At 44.5% G+C, this 20,446-nt stretch overlaps 1 protein-coding gene across 1 annotated transcript in view; it reads left to right on the top strand.

Moving 5' to 3' along the window:
• LOC137321076 (A disintegrin and metalloproteinase with thrombospondin motifs 19-like) overlaps positions 1 to 20,446 on the top strand; it is a 464,190-nt gene that overhangs the window by 297,669 nt on the left and 146,075 nt on the right. The window contains exon 14 of the mRNA XM_067983256.1: positions 8,033 to 8,160. Coding sequence (XP_067839357.1) covers positions 8,033 to 8,160 — 128 coding nt within the window. The remainder of the gene's footprint in view (positions 1 to 8,032; positions 8,161 to 20,446) is intronic.

Raw genomic sequence — 20,446 nt, 5'->3', positions numbered from 1 at the left:
TGACTTTTTGGGAACCATAGACATGGCTTAAAACTACAAGTCATGGTAATACCTTCAACTGCAGCCAAGCACAAGTAAAGCCAGGTATTCAAAGTGACAAAGTCCATTATGTAGCAAACATCTGGTTTGCTCAAACAGCAATTTAATGCTCTAAAAGATATCTTGCCATACAAGCCATCCAAAATGTGTAAGTTCTTTATATACTACATAATTTTACCATTCAGGAGCTTTGCACTTTGAAATCATAAGAGAGTGGACCCAAACTCTGACAGTGGAACTCAACCTATGCCAGAAGTGTATAATTGTAAACAATTTTACAACACCAAGTTATAGTCCAGCAATTTTATTTTAAATTCACAAGCTTTCGGAGGCTTCCTCCTTCCTCAGGTGAACGATGTGAACGATGTCACAGATGACATCGTTCACATCGTTCACATTGTTCACCTGAGGAAGGAGGAAGCCTCTGAAAGCTTGTGAATTTAAAATAAAATTGCTGGACTTGGTGTTGTAAAATTGTTTACAATTGTCAACCCCAGTCCATCACCAGAAGTGTATAAGCCAGCATTGGCAAGAGGGGTTCATGAAATCACTTCAGTTGCGGGAACCTACCTTGCCGTTATGACTTCAGTCAACCACATTTACTGTTAGATATCATGTGAAATATGTGACTAACATCATTGTACCTATTACACACTGGCATGGCACATCCTGAACCACAGAGTCCATTAGGTTCAGTATCAACATTCAAATGTTGTGCTGAGTTGAATTTTTGCTGTAATGGGGTCCAAGGCTCAGGGTCTGCCAGGTGAGTCTTTCAGAAGACAGGGACCTTGCATATTATTAAGGAGAGATTGTAATGGCCGATTTTCCAATTTCGGGAAATTGCAGCATGCCACCCATGATCTTCTGACCATTCATTTTAAAAATTGGAAAACACATCCATGATTTCCTGCTTTGGACAGCCAGAGTGCAAGGCTCCCTCCCAGCCATGCGAACTTGGAAAATCGACCATGCAACATCTCATTCATCGTGTGCCAAATCCAGGCCTCCATTTGAAACAAGACATTTAAAACACCCTAGCATACCCGAGCCTCTAACCCAATTAAAGCAAGACTTCAGCTCAGAAGATTGAAATGTTGTACTCAGCTGGTCTCTCCTTAATGGAGGCTCTCTACTAGCAGCAAATTACCCCCTTCAACTAAGCACCAGCAATTAAGCATGGCAGTATATTGCACAAAAATCATCTTATCTTCGATCTTTCCTTTCCCCCTTCTGTCTTACCCTTCAATAATTTCTGCACTTTTACAATTGTTGGTAAAAATGTTTCTTTATCTGTAGTTGGGCTGCAGTATTTACTTAAAAATGATTTTTCCCTGTGATTGTCTCATCAGTTTGGCAATTGAACATAATCTTCTTGGTGTTTTTTTGTCATTGAACTTTTTCTCAGCCATGTGCCGGTTTCTTTTATTCTTGGAGATTGTGTTCAACCAACAAGAAACCTCCTGTAATGCCCCCCTCTTGGTACATGGATTTCGGTGATTAAAGCCAGTTCCAAATATTGCAGACCTCCTGGCTGTATCCTTTAGTCCAGTTAGGGCTCTCTCTTGCTTTGAAAATCTGGCCTTTCTACAATTCTAAAATATAGATACCATCTTCTAACCTGTATTACTGTCTAGAAACTTTCAGGGGTCAAGGATCTCATTCCAGGCTTGTTCTGGTGCTTAAACATGATTATTCAAGCTCTTCAATAATTGGGTGTGTTAACATCATTGGCTGTAAGCTAGAAAGCAGGAGTTCAGAATATAGAGCATTAACAGCTCAATAAATATGAGCGGTTTCCTCAAGAAAACTTCTCAAGTGCCTTTGAGCCTAACAGGTCTCCAAATATTCCTTGAGATTTTTCCATGTTTCACAATTACATGAAAACCATATTGTAACCATCAATTAATTTTAAAGTCTTTTAAAATCTAAACTAATTATACTTTGGAGCAATATATGTATGCATGAAGAAATATAAACTGGTATGAAAGATGAATTTTCCCAAATTTCTGAATTGGTATTGTGATCGAAAAAGAGAAAGGCGAGTAATCTGGTTTCTAATTACTGAAATTAGCACAGATCCAAATACAAGAATATTTCATTTCAGTGTCAATATTCTTTCGTGCAACAGAAGATTTAGTTTTTTTAAAGAAATCTGAGAAAAACACAATAGCAAACTTTGTGTTTGTCAGAGCTTTTCTTTCTCCTGATTAAGGTTTTATTTAGGTTGTAACGGTGAAAGTAACTAGAGATCTCAAAAAAAGTTGATGCACTCTTGTTGTAAACCAACTCTGAAAGAGAGTTAGCTTTTAATTACATTCATTGTGCATTCTTATTTTTGTTTTTGAAATGTTTGATTCCTACATGGAAAATGTATTGTGAGCAAAGCTTTTCTCTCTGTACTATTTTGCTGATCAAGGTGATATATGTCAATACTGGAGAAATTAAAAATTTTCCCACTTTTTGCACTCAGTATCAGCATCAAGCCTTTCAAATCAGATATAAAATTGGTTAGAAGAAGTGTCAAACCCCAACAATGTGTGTTAATTGTGCCAACTTGGCCACTTATCTCATTGCTATTTGTGGAATCTTGCTATGTGCAAAATGGTTGCTCTATTTATGTAAAAATAGTCATTAAACTTCATTGTACATGAAGCAACTGGAGATATTTTTGAAAGATTAGGTGCTGTACAAATACAAGTATTTAACCTGAGAAAAGCACAGCGCTGTACCAAGATTAATTTCTGTTTTCCACATCAACCATCCTTATGTCTTTTCAGAATGATTACCAATTTAGGGGCTGAAATTCTGCTCCCATGCACAGGCGGTGCAAGTGGACGCTGGGTGCAGAAGGATCGTAAAACCCGGATCAGAATCAGTGGCCCCAATATTTACGGGGAGGCGGGGAGGGAGTGGCAGAGTGCAGTTGCGGGAACGCAGAGGTCCTGCCGAATTTAACGGCAGGACCTCATTATCATTTTTTATTCTGTTTCCCAGCTGGCCAGATTGACAGGCTGGCCGGCTGCCGGGCGGGAAAGCCAGCGGTAGAAGGCCGCAGCCGGGGACCATTGAGGACAGTCCCCGGCAATCGGAAAAGATCGGGGCATGGTTGGGGGTGGGGGGTTGCGGAGGGGCTGTCTGAACACAGCAGCAAGGAGAGAGGGAGGGAGGCAAAGGTCCGAGCATGGTGGGGGGGGTGTTGGAGCACGGCAGTGAGGAGGGAGGCAAAGGTCCGAGCATGGTGTGGGGTTGTTGGAGCACGGCAGCGAGGAGGGAGGCAAAGATCGGGGCATGGTGTGGGGTTGTTGGAGCACGGCAGCGAGGAGAGGCCGCGATCAACAGAAGGTTTGCTTGAGGGGCCGAGGAGAGCTCTCCTGCTCCTCCTGGCTCATTAGAAGTGCTATAAAAAGCATTTATCTGCTTGACCCGGCTGCTCCCGTCTCCATTTAGCTGCTGGGTTTCCCGAGCCTTGGAAAACCCAGCCGGCCAGCGTTAAATTTAAATCAGGCTCCCGACTGCACTGTGGGACACAGAAACGCCATGCAACCCGCCGCCGTAAAAATGGCGTCAGGCGCATATGCGTCAAGTTGGGGTCGCTTGAAGCGATTTTTAATTTTTAACCCCCGACCCTCTCCTGCCCATCGTGGGGGGGTTGGGGGGTTTTAAAATTCCCTCAGTGCATTTTATTTGTGTTTGCGCCAGGCTTTCCAATGGGCTTGTGTCATGGTCACAGGAAGCTTGTACTGCTCCATGGCGCAAGCTTCATCTCAGCATTAATTTAAGGTGTATCAGGAGAATGTTCTTGCTGCCCCCCACATTTCGATGAGTTGCTTGGTGCTGGGCCAGCAATATGCACCATTAAAGGTTGGAGCAAAGGCAACTTCTGCAGGCACACACCAACCAGAATAAAACTCGTCCAGTTTTCCTTTTCAATGAGATTTGATCTTATTTTCTTTTTCGTTTTGGGGTTTTTGGCATCACACTGTTCCTAGTTTCTTTGGATAGGATATTTATTTGTTGTCTTTTGTTTGGTTTCAACTTTACTGCTGGACCCCACCATTGAAAAGACTTTTCTTGACATGGGCTGCCCTACTGCCTGCTAGACATTAGCACTCTCCTGCCTCATCAGAAAATGCACAATTTCAAACTTTTCCACCAACAGGAAGCGCATGTGCCATTTAAGAACATTTCTGCCCCTGCCAGGAAATCCTGTCCTCTGTGTGTCCAGTGCATGACTCAGATCATTCTGGGAATGCATCAGTTACACTCAAATGAGGGGAGAGCAGACAACCTGAGGAAGTCCCCAATGTGCACTAGGAGCACACAATGCAAAATGTGACGACAAAGAATCAGGTGTAGAATTTTAGCCAAATTAGGGGCAATTTACGTTATGAACCTGCACCCACAAAGAACTGGGCGACAACAATGGGCTACAGTTATCAAGAGAGACTTGAGAAGTTACAGCTGTTCAAAATGGTGGCAGAGGTTCTGCCCAGACATATTTCCGTCCCCTCACAGGATTCATGGACGATCTTTCCTCTAGTCTCCTTACTGCATGTGGACGGTTTCAATGCATATTAATCTGCTAGTACTATTTGAAGGATGTACGAGTTAGGATGCAATATTCATTACATCATATAGATTTGTAGTGTGCTAGCCCAGTTGCCTACAAGGTAAGCCACTACCAAGTGCAGTACTAAACCATATAGAACTGAAGATCCCAACTTTGATTCCAGTCTGTGTGAAGCCAGCCAATCTCAGCTGGACTGGCAGGCGAGTACTACATTGGCCTCAGTATCCTGGGCCAGTGAGGAGAAAAATTAGCCAGGGTTTGCACTCCCGACCAGTATCCAGTGACTCTTGCTGGAAAGCAATGCCTGTATGGATGTTATGATGTGGAGATGCCGGTGATGGACTGGGGTTGACAATTGTAAACAATTTTACAACACCAAGTTATAGTCCAACAATTTTATTTGAAATTCACAAGCTTTCGGAGGCTTCCTCCTTCCTCAGGTGAATGTGGAAATGAAATCCTCGAACCCTTCGCATTTATAAATCACAGAACAATACCTGGTGATTACAGATAGTCTTTCCAACTGCCCGTTGCCAAGGCAATCACAGTGTGCAGACAGAGAGGTGTTACCTACAAGGCCACCGAATATACAAACAACCAAAAAAAAACAGAGAGAGAGAGGCAGAAACATAGAAACATCCGGAAGGAAGAGAAAGACAGAAAATGACCCGTTATATTAAAAACAGATAACATTTGTTCGCTGGTGGGGTTACGTGTAGCGTGACATGAACCCAAGATCCCGGTTGAGGCCATCCTCATGGGTGCGGAACTTGGCTATCAATTTCTGCTCGACGATTTTGCATTGTCGTGTGTCTCGAAGGCCGCCTTGGAGTATGTTTACCCGAAGGTCGGTGGCTGAATGTCCATGACTGCTGAAGTGTTCCCCGACAGGGAGAGAACCCTCCTGTTTGGCGATTGTTGCGCGGTGTCCGTTCATCCGTTGTCGCAGCGTCTGCATGGTCTCGCCAATGTACCATGCTCTGGGGCATCCTTTCCTGCAACGTATGAGGTAGACAACGTTGGCCGAGTCACAGGAGTATGAACCGTGCACCTGGTGGGTGGTGTCCTCTCGTGTGATGGTGGTATCTGTGTCGATGATCTGGCATGTCTTGCAGAGGTTACCGTGGCAGGGTTGTGTGGTGTCGTGGACGCTGTTCTCCTGAAGGCTGGGTAATTTGCTGCGAACAATGGTTTGTTTGAGGTTGGGTGGCTGTTTAAAGGCGAGTAGTGGAGGTGTGGGGATGGCCATAGCGAGGTGTTCGTCATCATTGATGACATGTTGAAGGCTGCAGAGAACATGGCGTAGTTTCTCCGCTCCGGGGAAGTACTGGACGACGAAGGGTACTCTGTTGGTTGCGTCCCGTGTTAGTCTTCTGAGGAGGTCTACTCTTTTTCCTGCCCTCCTGTGCAGCAGAGCCAGCCACAGTGCCATGAACCTGGCCGCTGTCACCTTCCCCTGGTGAGCCATCTCCCCCAACAGCATCCAAAACGGTATACCTGTTTTGGAGGGAGATGACCGCAGGGGACCCCTGCACTGCCTTCCTACTCTTCCTCTGTCTGTTGGTCACCCATTCACTATCTCCCTCAGTAATTTTTATCTGTGGTGTGACCAACTCACTGAATGTGCTATCCACGACTTCCTTAGCATCGCGGATGCTCCAAAGTGAGTCCATCCGCAGCTCCAGAGCCATCAAGCGGTCAAACAGTAGCTGCAGCTGGACACACTTCCCGCAGGTGAAGGAACCAGGGACACAGGAAGGATCCCTGAATTCCCACATCCCACAAGAGGAACATGACACGGGTCTGGGATCTCCTGCCATGACTTAACCCTTAAGTTAGCTTAACAACAACTACAATGTCAAGAAAAAAAAAGGAAAGAAAAACTACTTACCAGTCACCAGCCAATCACTTACCTGTTGGCTGTGACTTTGTGCCTCCAGCAGCTGAAATAAACTAAAGACTTAAAAAAAAGACGGTAAAAGAAACCCTCACTAGCTAGCAGCCAATCAGCCCCTCCCCTTGTGCTGACGTCACTTTTGATTGTCTTACCTCGCTCCTTGAAGCCCTGAACTCTTTATCGCTGATCCGGCGCTCCGACACACCGCCCCCGACTCCGACACACCGCCCCCGACTCCGACACACCGCCCCCGACTCCGACACACTGCCCCCGACTCCGAACCTCAGGCGCTCCGACGCACTGCCCCCGACTCCGAACCTCAGGCGCTCCGACACACCGCCCCCGACTCCGAACCTCAGGCGCTCCGACACACTGCCCCCGACTCCCAACAGGTCCGCTCCGATTGAGGCCTACTCCCCGGGCCTCGCTCTTTATCGCTGATCCGGCGCTCCGACACACTGCCCCCGACTCCCAACAGGTCCGCTCCGATTGAGGCCTACTCCCCGGGCCTCGCTCTTTATTTAGTCCGGCGCTCCGACACACTGCCCCCGACTCCCAACAGGTCCGCTCCGATTGAGGCCTACTCCCCGGGCCTCGCTCTTTATTTAGTCCGGCGCTCCGACGCACTGCCCCCGACTCCGAACAAGTCCGCTCCTTACCTCAGGCGCTCCATAGCTTTGTTTATAATGCACATATGGAATAGGTCTGAGTTGAATTTGTCTTAATTTCTGATTTGACACCAGTACCATCAATTTTATTTTAACACAATCTAGTTCACAGTCAGAATTAATTTTCTACCATTTCTTAATATCTGGGTGCCCTCAGCCCCAGAGACCATCGAGCTCTCTAGGTTGGTATTACATGTTTCTGCACATTTTAGACTCAAAATTGGGTCATATGAACACCAAATTTGATCCATTTTGTTAAAGTTTTTCCTGAACAAATACACAATGTTGAAATTATTGTGCAATATTGGCATTGTAAACAGTAACATATTCGTCTGAAATACTGATGCCTGCTATTTTAATAAAGGTGGTAACCCATTTATTTTAAATGTTAATTGTGAAACATTAACCAATTTATTTTAAACAGATTACCACCTTTGTTCAAATAGCAGACGGCCATGTTATTGCATTCATTACTAATATTTAGTGGTGCAATCTCAATACCACAGATTGCAGTACACAGGAATTTAAAATATATTTACTTTTTTTCTGGAAATGCTACCACTACAGTATTATGTGGAAAGTGTGCTGATATCTATAGTGGGGAGAAAATAATCACTTTATCTCTTAGATTTTAAAATTTCCATTATGTTCCTTCCTTTCAATTTTTAGAATTTTATAGAAAGTACATGTATAGTTAGATAAAGGTATATAGTGTATATTGGGAATTCAATTGAAACCAGTACAAGAACTGTCAAGTTGAATGATCAAGAAATATTTCTACACATAAGGTTTGATTGTAAAATATAAACTAGACTAATGTATGATGTGTTTCATATTGTTTGATTTCCTGTTCAGAGAAGCCCTGTGCACTGTTTTGCTCTCCTCTGGGGAAAGATCAACCTATGCTGATCTCAGAGAAAGTGCTTGATGGAACGCCATGTGGCCCACATGAAGCAGACATCTGTGCTAACGGCACATGTCAGGTATGTACAACTGCTTCAACAAAGACTAGATACGTTAAGTGTTACAAAAAGTCGATTGTACACGTCTTTGAAACTTCAATGTAATCATTTAACATATACATATAAAATTACTGTTCCACCATTTCTTAGTTTTAAAGTGTTAACAATTAAGAAAAATAGAAACTGCAATTGCAGTTGTTTAATCTTGAGGCAAACAATTACACATCCTTCTGAGTCTCAAGCTAGAAAAAATTTCCAACTTTAACGAAAGGCTGATTTTAAGGTGGGAGAGCACTTATTTAAATATTGGACATATTGGGGGAATTTTAACTCCATCATGACAGGTGGGAGAGGGTCAGGGTGATTAAATCGGTAAATATGTGAAACCTGACCCCAGCCCCCTACTTCCGGTTTAACCGCGACGGGTTTGGGGGCGTCCGAGTAACCCACTCTCAAGAAGCAGGTCAGTGAGGCTCCGTTCCTCAGATTTTAGGAACCATTTGAATTTAACGGCTGAGGGCTGGGTTTCCCAGGGTTTGGGAAACCCAGCAGCTGAAGTGAGGCAAGAGCTTCCAGATCCAGCAGGTAAGTGCTTTTCCAACAGTGCAGGAGCAGGAGTGCTTCCCTCAGCTGTTAAATCGGCAGGACCTCAGGATTTCCAGGTTTCCCGGCCGAAGACACGCGCTCCCGCTCCCTCCCTGCCTCCTCGTAAATATTGGGGCCATTGTTTTTTTAACACAGTCCTTCCGGTTTCTAAGATGTTGAAGTTTTAAATTTTAAAATGAAATCAAAAGAAAAAGCTAGGTTTTATTCATGCATCATCCATTGGTACCTTTGCAGACTGCTCTCGTAAAAGCCCAATAACAATGACAGAGCCATAGTTTTCTTTTCCCCCTTGAACTTAGGTTTTGATGCCTTAAAATGTAATGGACTTTTTCAAAAATAATTTTAAGAACCCATATTGTAATGAATGTCATTGAAATAAAGAAATGGGGTTGTGCACTTTGAAATTCTAGTGGAAAGTTGTTCACATGTATTTTGATTGGAATCTCACATTTAGCCATTCTGAAAACAATTCAGGATGTCACAGGGATCATAAGCAACTTCAAAGTCTACCAGACCCAGTCTCATTGCTGCTGGGCTTCCCCAGTGTAGAGTCAGGCTCATGATGCAAAGACAAACACAGTTCTCACTAGTTTCAACAAGAAGGTGCATTTCCTTTACCTTTCCTTCCCCACATTCACAACAAACATAGGTATCAAAAGCTTGTAGGATATCGGCCAGTCGAAAAGGACGAATTGACAACCTCCAGTTTAAACTGGAGAAATGCCAGCCACTCACAGCTGCTTTCCTCGAGTCAGCATATTCTCCTCCCCTGCCCCATGAGCCTCAGCATTCACCCAGAAAAGGGTTATGAACATTGGAACAGGAGTAGACCATTCAGCCCCTCGATCCTGCTCCGCCAGGTTGTTGGCTAGCATGAGAAAGAGAGACTGCCCTGGTTGAAACCTCACAAAAGGCAGCCGACCAATAAAGCATCACCCCTACACAACATGGACAGATCCATAAAAACTCTGCTCACCAACAAACCAATTGTTCCATCTTCCTCATTGCGTAATGCCAACCAAGTGTACACAACAATGTCAACAAGCTCAATACCATTGTAACAATGTACGATCTGCAAGCATCACAAAATGTATGAGGGCTTAAAGCAATTATGTGAAGACTTGTAAAAGGATGTAAAGTTTTGAAAAACAACAATAACTTTTGAAAGTATTACATCAAAAAGAAAACCTCAGTCTGGTACAAGGCCAGATTTTATAGGGGTCATTTTTCAACTTTAATGCTTCCAACAGGAGGCTCACCCATCAGAAGTGCAAATCAGAAATTGAGGCACAGACTGCGCATGATTTTCCAATCATTAATTTAAATGGTCACAAACCACATGAGGCACACACCTGAATTTTTGATATACATTCCCAGTGAGTAAAACACCTCACCAGTAGCACAAGATTAGAAAATCACCCGTTATATGTGTCAAGCCAGTTCAACTTTATCTGTGAAACACACTAAAATCTTTGCCAATCTGGGATTTTAAATCACACATAATAAGACAAGTCAAATAATTCTTCATTCACATGAACTTTCAAGGCCTAAAATCAAACCAAAAGACACAAAGGCCAATGCAGATCAGCTACAGCACACTTACTGATTTGACAAACGGAAAACATTTTACAATGATCATAAATCACAAATAACACATGTGGATTTAAATCCAGTTAAATCCTTTTAGTACTATGGATTGTCAAGTGTTAAAAAAAAATCAACTTTAAAAAAAATGTTCACATGTTGTATCTCCTTGTATGACAGAAACTGACAGCTGTAAAAGTAAGGCCAATTCAGCCACGTTCAACAAAATGACAACCATAGCATTCACCATAATTTCAGTAGTAATAATGTTTCGAAAAGGTATCCAAACAAATTTATTAGGAATTTTACAGCAGATTGCTATAGCAGCCACATGTTGGATGTCCCCAAAATTGGCCCCATCCAATGCAAATGCTTTTTCAAGATGATCCAACCTCTTCAGAAACCTACTCTTGTAAAAGGGTATTATAACTCTACTCCTACCAAAGGGAATTCTCTTCATGTGGCTAATCGTAGTGAAAAACTTACATTTAAAAGCAAAATATGACAATAATTGTTGTAAACATGCCTTCAGATAAATTACACAGCAGCTGAAATCAAGTTCAAAGCAAGAAGTGTATGGATTGTATTTATAGCTGTTACTGTTACTATCAATTATATTGTATTTTATGAGAGCCTTATGTTCACCTTGAGGTGACTGAGCCATTTCATTCACACTAATGCTCACAATATTATTGCCCCACTAACTCAGGTTCCAGGGCGGGTTACTCAGCAATTATCCAGGAGAACAGACCCTGGGTCAATCAATAAAAGCTTCATTTAAACTGATGGGTTTGTATCATCTGGCTGCCGTGCTAGAATAGTCAGGTTAACTTTTACCTACTGTGCTTTCCTTGTACTTTGTGCGCAGTCAAAAAAATTTGATGACTTTTTATCCATTCATTTTAATGGACAGAAAAGTTGGATGGTGCACCCAAAATTCCTGATATATGCTTTCAATGCACAAAAGTAAAGCTCTGGGCTGGGAGCTGTAAAAACGAAAATATGCCCCTATATTTTTGTGCCATTCCAAATGCGGGAGCATTCTCTTCTCTTAAATTGCTCGGCACTGAAATTTCACAAGGGTTCTCCCATATTGCTCCGCTTAAAGATCACCGAAAATTCCCAGGAAAATAACCGGTTGCGGCTTTTTTTCCGGGAGATCCTGGGATGGCAGGACTGTTGTATAAGGAGAGATTGGGTCGTCTCGGTCGGTATTCACTCGAGTTTAAAAGAATGGGGATCTCATTGAAACATATAAAATTCTGACAGGCCTAGACAGACTGGATACAGGGAGGCTGTTTCCCCTGGCTGAGGGGTCCAGAACGAGGGGTCACAGTCTCAGGATACGGGGTAGGACATTTAGGACTGAGATGAGGAGAAATTTCTTCACTCAGAGGGTGGTGAACCTGTGGAATTCTCTACCACAGAAGGCTGTGGAGGCCAAGTCACTGTATATATTTAAGAAGGAGCTAGATAGATTTCGAGACACAAAAGGCATCAAGGGGTATGGGGAGAGAGTGGGAATATGGTATTGAGTTAGAGAATTAGCCATTATCATATTGAATGGCAGAGCAGTCTTGAAGGGGCAAATGGCCTACTCCTGCTTCTATTTTCTATGTTTCTATTCCATCGGTCGTGCAGTAAAGGTACAGCATAAGACCGGGAAACCCTATGGAATTTCCAGGCCCTAGTCTTTAAAAATGATATTACATTCAGATCTTCCCTGTTCCCATCCCCCCTTCCTCCCTCGAGCATTTGACTCCACATCAATTTCTTTAACTTGAAGAGTAGACAGACGAAAGCTTACGGGCCTATCAGCAGCATTGCTGCCTCTGATTCAGCAAGAAAATGTGTATGTGCTGTGAGGTGACACACTGAGGGTAATTTTAACCCCAAAGAATGGGCGGGTGGGAGGTTAAAGTAGCATCATTTTGAAGCACGATCACAACCCAGCTCCAAACATCCAGGTTTAACCCAGGCGCGTTTGGACGCGCGCGCATCCGAAACCCAGAAGTCCCGTTTCCACCTACTGCAGGTGGGTGGATTGTTAAAGGGGCTATTTACCTCATTGAAATAGTTGAGGTAATTAATTTTTTGTGGATTCTAAGTCTGAAACGAATTCAACCTCAATTGCACGGGTTTCCCATGGCTTCTCAAATCATGCCAGTGAAACAGAGGCGAGATTCATGCAGAAGTTGATTTGGCCCTTTAAACCTGTGATTGACACATCTGAATAAAAGCTGAAGCATTGCAGCTGGTCTCTCCGTTCTCTCAGGCAAACGTTTGGCTGAGAGTTCTTCTAGTATTGAGACTGAGAGTTCTTTGTTGAGACTGAGAGTTCTTTGTTGAGACAGCTTTAGGAAGACTTTGGAGCCTCTTAAACTGACAAGATCAGGATGGGGGCACAATGGATGTGTTCCAGAGGACATCTGAGGAGGAGGAAAATGAACATCCACGTCAGCCACATCATGCTGTGTTGGGATCTGCTGGTGCACAAGACAGAGGTGCGCAACAAGGACCTGAAGAACAGCAGAGAGGGGATCAACAGAGGGGCCGACGTCGCAGGAGACACTGCGCATGTGAGAGGGGTATACTGGCAGAGGCTGAGCTTCCTGGATCTCCCCGAGAAGTAGTGCCTATGCAGGCTCAGATTGAGTCGGCAGGTGGTCGCAGATATCTGCAGCCTCCTTGAGGAAGAGCTGCTCCCCACTGGACATGGTGGCCACGCTTGCCCGTCGCAGTAAAAGTAACGACTGCCCTCAATTTCTTCTCCTGTGGGTCCTTCCAGGGCGAAACCGGACACATCTCCAGGGTCTCTCAATCATCTGCACGTAAGGCAGGTGATGGATGGGTTGTTTGCCAGAGCGTCCGATTACGTGAACTTACCCTGCAACGACATCAGCCAGAATGAGCGGGCAGTGGTTTCACCTCTCTGGCTGGCTTGCCACGGGTGCAGAGCGCAATTGATTGCACACATGTGGCAATCTGAGAACCACCACATGAACCAGGAGTCTTCATAAACCAAAAGCTTTCAGAGCTCTAAGCACAGAGCTGGGTGAGGGTTGGGTGAATCTACTAAATGGAGTGACTTTCTAAACAGAGTGATGACGGGAATTTGGTGAGAGTGGGAATTCACTGGTAAGTAGTGGGTGAGTAGTATAGAAAGTGTGTTGTTATCAAACTGAAATCTAACTTGGATTTCTAACTTTAAAAAATTGCAAGTCAGTGGCAGTTAACAGTCAATTAGCTGTAAGTGGGTCCCTGACTAGGTGATAATTATTGTGGCTGGGAGTTGACTCACCAGTTAAAAGCAGTGTGTTTCTGAAGATATTTTTTAGAGGGCTATCTGCAAAAGCAGTTGTCGTGGTCCATGTTGGGACCAGTGACTTAGGGAAGAAAAGGGAGGAGGTCCTGCTAAGGGAATATCAAAAATTAGGAACAACATTTTTTAAAAAGGACCTCACAGGTAGTAATCTCAGGATTACTACCCAAGCCATGTGCTAATTTACATATGGATAGGCAGATTAATGCATGTCTGAAGGACTGGTGTGCAAAGGATGGGTTCCATTTTTTTCATTTGTTCATGGGATGTGGGCATTGCTGGCAGGGCCAGCATTTATTGCCCATCCCTAATTGCCCTTGAGAAGGTGGTGATGAGCCATTTCAGAGGGCGATTAAGAATCAACCACATTGCTGTGGGTCTGGAGTCACATATAGGCCAAACTGGGTAAGGACAGCAGGTTCCTTCCCTAATGGGCATTAGTGAACCAGATGGGTTTTTACAACAATCTGATAGTTTCATGGCCACCATTACTGATACTAGTTTTTTTTATTCAATTAATTGAATTTAAATTCCCCAGCTGCCATGGCGGGATTTGAACTCATGACTTGTAGAATATTAGTCCGGGCCTCTGGATTATTAGCCCAGTAACACAACGACTATGTTACCGTACCCATGACATGGGACACTGGCACCAGTACTGGGATAGGAAGGAGCTGTACCCCTGCGACAGGCTCCACCTGAACCAGAATGGGACCAGTGTCCTAGCAGAAAGGATAAATAGAGCTGGGGATAGGACTTTAAACTAGTAAGACCGGGGGGAGGGATCTAGTGAAAATAATATGGGGTAGAAGTTGCTCGGAACTGCGAACCAATAGTGCTCGCCGCTCCATAGATTTATACTAGCCCACTAACTTACCGCGATCTTTTCTTCGGGCACTTCCTCGAATAGGAAGCGGAGAAGAGCCCAGCGTCAGTTCAAGCGAAACTAGGACCCTGGGAGAAGCGAGAGGATCACACTCTCCCATCGATCAATCAGATCGCAGCATTTTTGACAAACAACGTTAACTCTCTCTGCAAGCTGGAACGTTAAAGCAGGAAGTGAAAGGTACAACATTAAAATCAATGTAAAAACAGTTATAGAGAGTGGAAAAAAAAGAGGGTAAGAAATAATTGAATAAATGAAAAAGACAGAAGGGAAAAGTAAAAAATAAATTTAAATTTTAACATTTTTTTTATGACCAAAAAATATTAAAATAAGGAGTAATGAGATTCCATATTTTTAAAAGTTAATTTTTAGTTGTTTGGCAGTCATTAAGACTTAAGACTGTTAAAACTTAGTTTTGACCTGGCATTTTTAAGCGTACCTGTTTTGTGGGTGATATTAGTTACTTTCCAGCTGGGCAAATAAGCAAGTTTGCACTTTTTCAATGATTTCTCTGATTACAGCCGGCGATATCCCTTTAATTCAAAGCTGTCATATTGCCGCTAACCAGCAGGAGCAAGTTCCGGATTTCCGCGTTTCACTGCACATGTGCGAATGCCGGAACTTGCTCCTCCATTTCACCACTAACAACGGTGAGTGCAATTGAGTTCACAGTTATTTCGCAAGCGATTTCTGTCCCAACAAGTCTGAAGATAAAAGAAATAGGGGTAAGTAAGAAATGACTGTTAAAAATAAAGTGAGGGGAACAATTATTAAAAACAAATTAAATTGCCTGTACAGAAATGTGCACAGCATCCGAAACAAAATGGGGGAACTGAAGGCAACAGTTCGTAACAAGGAGTCAGATGTAGTAGGGATAACTGAAACATGGCTACATAAAGAACAGGACTGGCAGTTAAATATTGCAGGATATAATGGGGCAGAAATTACTCACTTCGGGACGCCATCCCTCAATGGCGTTCTCTCACTCCGCTGATGAATTGATGATGCAAGTTCACAAATGTGCACTAAAACCTGGAAATCATGAATTTGCTGCTCTTGGTTCACCGGCTGTTTGACAGCTGCCAATTAAAGGGGCACGGTACTCTACAATCATGGAAATCAATGAAAAATCGTAAACTTACCCATCTGCCCAGCTGGAACGAAAATACTTATGCCACCAAAAGGTACGCTGAAAAGTACCAGGTCCACACTACTTTTTAAAAGCACGGTGAATCCTAATGACTGCGAAACAACTAAAAATTAAATTTTAAAAATGTGGAATGTCATATTACTTCTTATTGAAATATTTTTGGATCATTTCATTTAAAAAAATTTAAATTAAAAAAGTTACTTTTTTTTTTACTTTTAACCTCTGTCTCTTTAATTAAATTCGATTATTTGCTCAGCTTTTTATTAAAAAAATGTTACATTTTTATTTACACTGACATACAGAAGTTTACTTTAAATGAATGACTTCTACTTGCCTGCTTGTGGGCGTGACTTCACGTCCTGACAGATTCTGTGGGCGTGACTTCCATTCCCACAGTCTGTCCCATATTTACATTGATTTGACAACGCACAATTTAAGAAAACTTCAAGCTGCAGGAAGTTGACGTCGTGGACCCCGCAGCAAGTATATTCATTTTTTTTTTGCAGAATGTGCTGAGAGCCATGTCACACCACTGTGCGCAATTTCTGGCTCCACGGGCGCTAAATTGGGCCTTCTAGCGCTCGTTGTTGTAGTGCGACGCGACTTCCCGGTGATCCAAGATGGCGTCTTGGATGTGCATGTACGCTTCTAGTGTGACGTGCGTCGGATGCAAACTTGGTAAAGGGTTTAGCACATGCACAGAGAACGAACGCAGGCATCCATTAAAGTGCGTACAATCAGTGAGCAACGTTGATTTAAAGTGATACACACACCATTTTGGGACCTAACGCTCCACTCAAAGCACTGTTTTAACCACGACCATCCGAACATGTTTTAGACTGCCTGGAGGACCCCCCTCCCATCAGCGCTATTTAAAGGGACCATGCAGGATTTACAAATTAGTTGCTGGATTATTGCTTCTGGCTGCTGATGCATTTGTACCTATTTTTGGAGGTCTCCTATACTTGAATACTTGAACGAGGGGACGTAGCCTAACATTTAGAGCCAGGAGGTGCAGGAGTGAAGTTAGGAAACGCTTCTATACGCAAAGGGTGGGAGAAGTTTGGGACGCTCTTCTGCAAACGGCAGTTGATGCCAGCTCACCTGTGAATGTTAAATCTGAGATTGATAGATTTCTGTGAACCAAGGGTATTAAGGGATATGGGGCTAAGGCGGGTATATGGAGTGAGGTCACAGGTCCACCATGATCTCATTGAATGGCGGAACAGGCTCGAAGGTCCTTGTGGAGATGAAGTCCCGTCTTCGCACTGAGGACACCATCCAACGTGTTGTGTGGCACCACCACCGTGCTAAATGGGATAGATTCAGAACAGATCTAGCAGCACAAAACTGGGCATCCATGAGGCGCTGTGGGCCATCATCAGCAGCAGAATTGTATTCCAGCACAATCTGTAAGCTCATGGCCCAGCATATTCCTCACTCTACCATTACCAACAAACCAGAGGATCAACCATTGTTCAATGAGGAGTGTAGAAGAGCATGCCAGGAGCAGCACCAGGCGTACCTAAAAATGAGGTGCCAACCTGGTGAAGCTACAACTCAGGACTACATGCATGCTAAACAGTGGAAGCAACATGCTATAGACAGAGCTAAGTGATTCCACAACCAATGGATCATATCAAAGCTCTGCAGTCCTGCCACATCCAGTCGTGAATGGTGGTGGACAATTAAACAACTAACGGGAGGAGGAGGCTCTGTAAACATCCCCATCCTCAATCATGGCGGAGTCCAGCACGTGAGTGCAAAAGACAAGGCTGAAGCGTTTGCAACCATCTTCAGCCAGAAGTGCCAGGTGGATGATCCATCTCGGCCTCCTCCCGATATCCCCACCATCGCAGAAGCCAGTCTTCAGCCAATTCAATTCACTCCACATGATATCAAGAAACAGCTGAGTGCACTGGATACAGCAAGGGCTATGGGCCCCGACAACATCCCAGCTGTAGTGCTGAAGACTTGTGCTCCAGAACTAGCTGCGCCTCTAGCCAAGCTGTTCCAGTACAGCTACAACACTGGCATCTACCCGACAATGTGGAAAATTGCCCAGGTATGTCCTGTCCACAAAAAGCAGGACAAATCCAATCTGGCCAATTACCGTCCCATCAGTCTACTCTCAATCATCAGCAAAGTGATGGAAGGTGTCGTCGACAGTGCTATCAAGCGGCACTTACTCACCAATAACCTGCTCACCGATGCTCAGTTTGGGTTCCGCCAGGACCACTCGGCTCCAGACCTCAGTACAGCCTTGGTCCAAACATGGACAGAAGAGCTGAATTCCAGAGGTGAGGTGAGAGTGACTGCCCTTGACATCAAGGTAACATTTGACCGAGTGTGGCACCAAGGAGCCCTCGTAAAATTGAAGTCAATGGGAATCAGGGGGAAAACTCTCCAGTGGCTGGAGTCATACCTAGCACAAAGGAAGATGGTAGTGGTTGTTGGAGGCCAATCATCTCAGCCCCAGGGCATTGCTGCAGGAGTTCCTCAGGGCAGTGTCCTAGGCCCAACCATCTTCAGCTGCTTCATCAATGACCTTCCCTCCATCATAAGGTCAGAAATAGGGATGTTTGCTGATGATTGCACAGTGTTCAGTTCCATTCGCAACCCCTCAAATAATGAAGCAGTCCGAGCCCGCACGCAGCAAGACCTGGACAACATCCAAGCTTGGGCACATAAATGGAAAGTAACATTCGCGCCAGATAAGTGCCAGGCAATGACCATCTCCAACAAGAGAGAGTCTAACCACCTGCCCATGACATTCAACGGTTTTACCATCGCCGAATCCCCCACCATCAACATTCTGGGGGTCACCATTGACCAGAAACTTTACTGGACCAGCAATATAAATATTGTGGCTACAAGAGCAGGTCAGAGGCTGGGTATTCTGCGGCGAGTGACTCACCTCCTGACTCCCCAAAGCCTTTCCACCATCTACAAGGCACAAGTCAGGAGTGTGATGGAATACTCTCCACTTGCCTGGATGAGTGCAGCTCCAACAACACTCAAGAAGCTCGACACCATCCAGGACAATGCAGTCCGCTTGATTGGCACCCCATCCACCACCCTAAACATTCACTCCCTTCACCACCGGCGCACAGTGGCTGCAGTGTGTACCATCCACAGAATGCACTGCAGCAACTCGCCAAGGCTTCTTCGACAGCTCCTCCCAAACCCGCGACCTCTACCATTTAGAAGGACAAGAGCAGCAGGCACATGGGAACAACACCCACCTGCACGTTCCCCTCCAAGTCACACACCATCCCCACTTGAAATATATCTCCGTTCCTTCATCGTTGCTGGGTCAAAATCCTGGAACTCTCTTCCTAACAGCACTGTGGGAGAACCTTCACCACACAGACTGCAACGGTTCAAGAAGGCGGCTCACCACCACCTTCTCAAGGGCAATTAGGGATGGGCAATAAATGCCGACCTCGCCAGCGACGCCCACATCCCATGAACGAATGATAAAAAATGCCATTGCCACTTGCTGCTTGCTGTTATGCGCCACCTTCTCCTGCAAGAAAGCGGGATGTATATCTGGGTGATGTGCCTGTCATGGTTGAATAGCTACTAGCATGTGTGGCCTGTGAGTTGCGGGTGGGCGGCTTGAAACAATGATAATGTGTAAGGGTGAGAGAAAGCCTCTGATTGGCAGAGTTGCGAATGATCGAAAGAGTTTGTTGGTATGTGGGTGATGGGGGGTGTAGTGCATGGAGCAGTGGATGCGACAAGGGCTTGCAATTGGTAGGTGATGCCACTTGACAGTTGACCTCACTCACCTTGACCACTCATGTCAAACCATTGAAATTCTTCCTGCACTGAATCCATGTTCATGGTGCTATGCACCTGGCATTGACTGCATCCCCTGCTGCCTCCCACTTCCTTTTGAGTATATGTCTGGAGGGCCTCTTTTCCACCCCCCCCCCCCCACCCTGCAGATATAGGGTGCCCCTCCTTCTGATCAAGGCCTCTGGTGCATCAGCAGAGAATTCTGGTGCACACACTCTCGCAGGCCCCGGTACAAACTCAGATCGGCAGATTGGTGCAGTCTGGCATGCAGATTGAAGGATATGGGATTTTGTAGTGCGCAACCTTTATTCAATTTTTTAACATAACTCTTCAGTTTGTAAACATAGGGACGGGACCTACATGTTGTTTTACATGTGCGGTATCTGAACTCCATTTGGACTCCGTGCAGACTGCAGACTTTTAGCAAATAACAGGCACTGGCTACCTTTAAGAGATTTTGGCAGGCTGTCAGAAAGACAGCCTGCCTTTAAGAGATTGGGGCTTCCCCCTGCTGGTGAAAAGTGAGAATGTCATTCAATCCTCGTGGCAACGTTGGTTTCGAACGCTGCTTTCCGGTAAGTGCTGAGGTTGGACAAATGTCTCATCCTGTCTGCGATGCAAGTACCAGGTGCGGGTTAATCGCGGATCGCGATATCCGCGCCCGGTTTCAGGCCTTGTGCAAATTGACCGCCCATGTATTTAGAAAGGATAAGGAAGGAAGAAGAGGTGGGGTGACTGTACTAATTAGAGACAACATAATTTCAATAGAAAAAAGGGACATAAGTAATATTAAGATAGAAACATAGTCTATATCGATTGAGACAAAAGATAAGAAGGGATAATCACGTTAATAGGTATATTCTGCAGACCACCTAATAGTGGAGGGGAAATGGAGGAAGAAATATGTAGGCAAATTTATTAAATGAGTAAAAACATCAAATAATTATCATAGGAG

The sequence above is a fragment of the Heptranchias perlo genome, chromosome 4 (assembly GCF_035084215.1).
Source record: "Heptranchias perlo isolate sHepPer1 chromosome 4, sHepPer1.hap1, whole genome shotgun sequence".
NCBI lineage: Eukaryota > Metazoa > Chordata > Chondrichthyes > Hexanchiformes > Hexanchidae > Heptranchias > Heptranchias perlo.
Note: the sequence above shows the minus strand (reverse complement) of the source record. Positions and strands in the feature narration are given on the sequence as shown.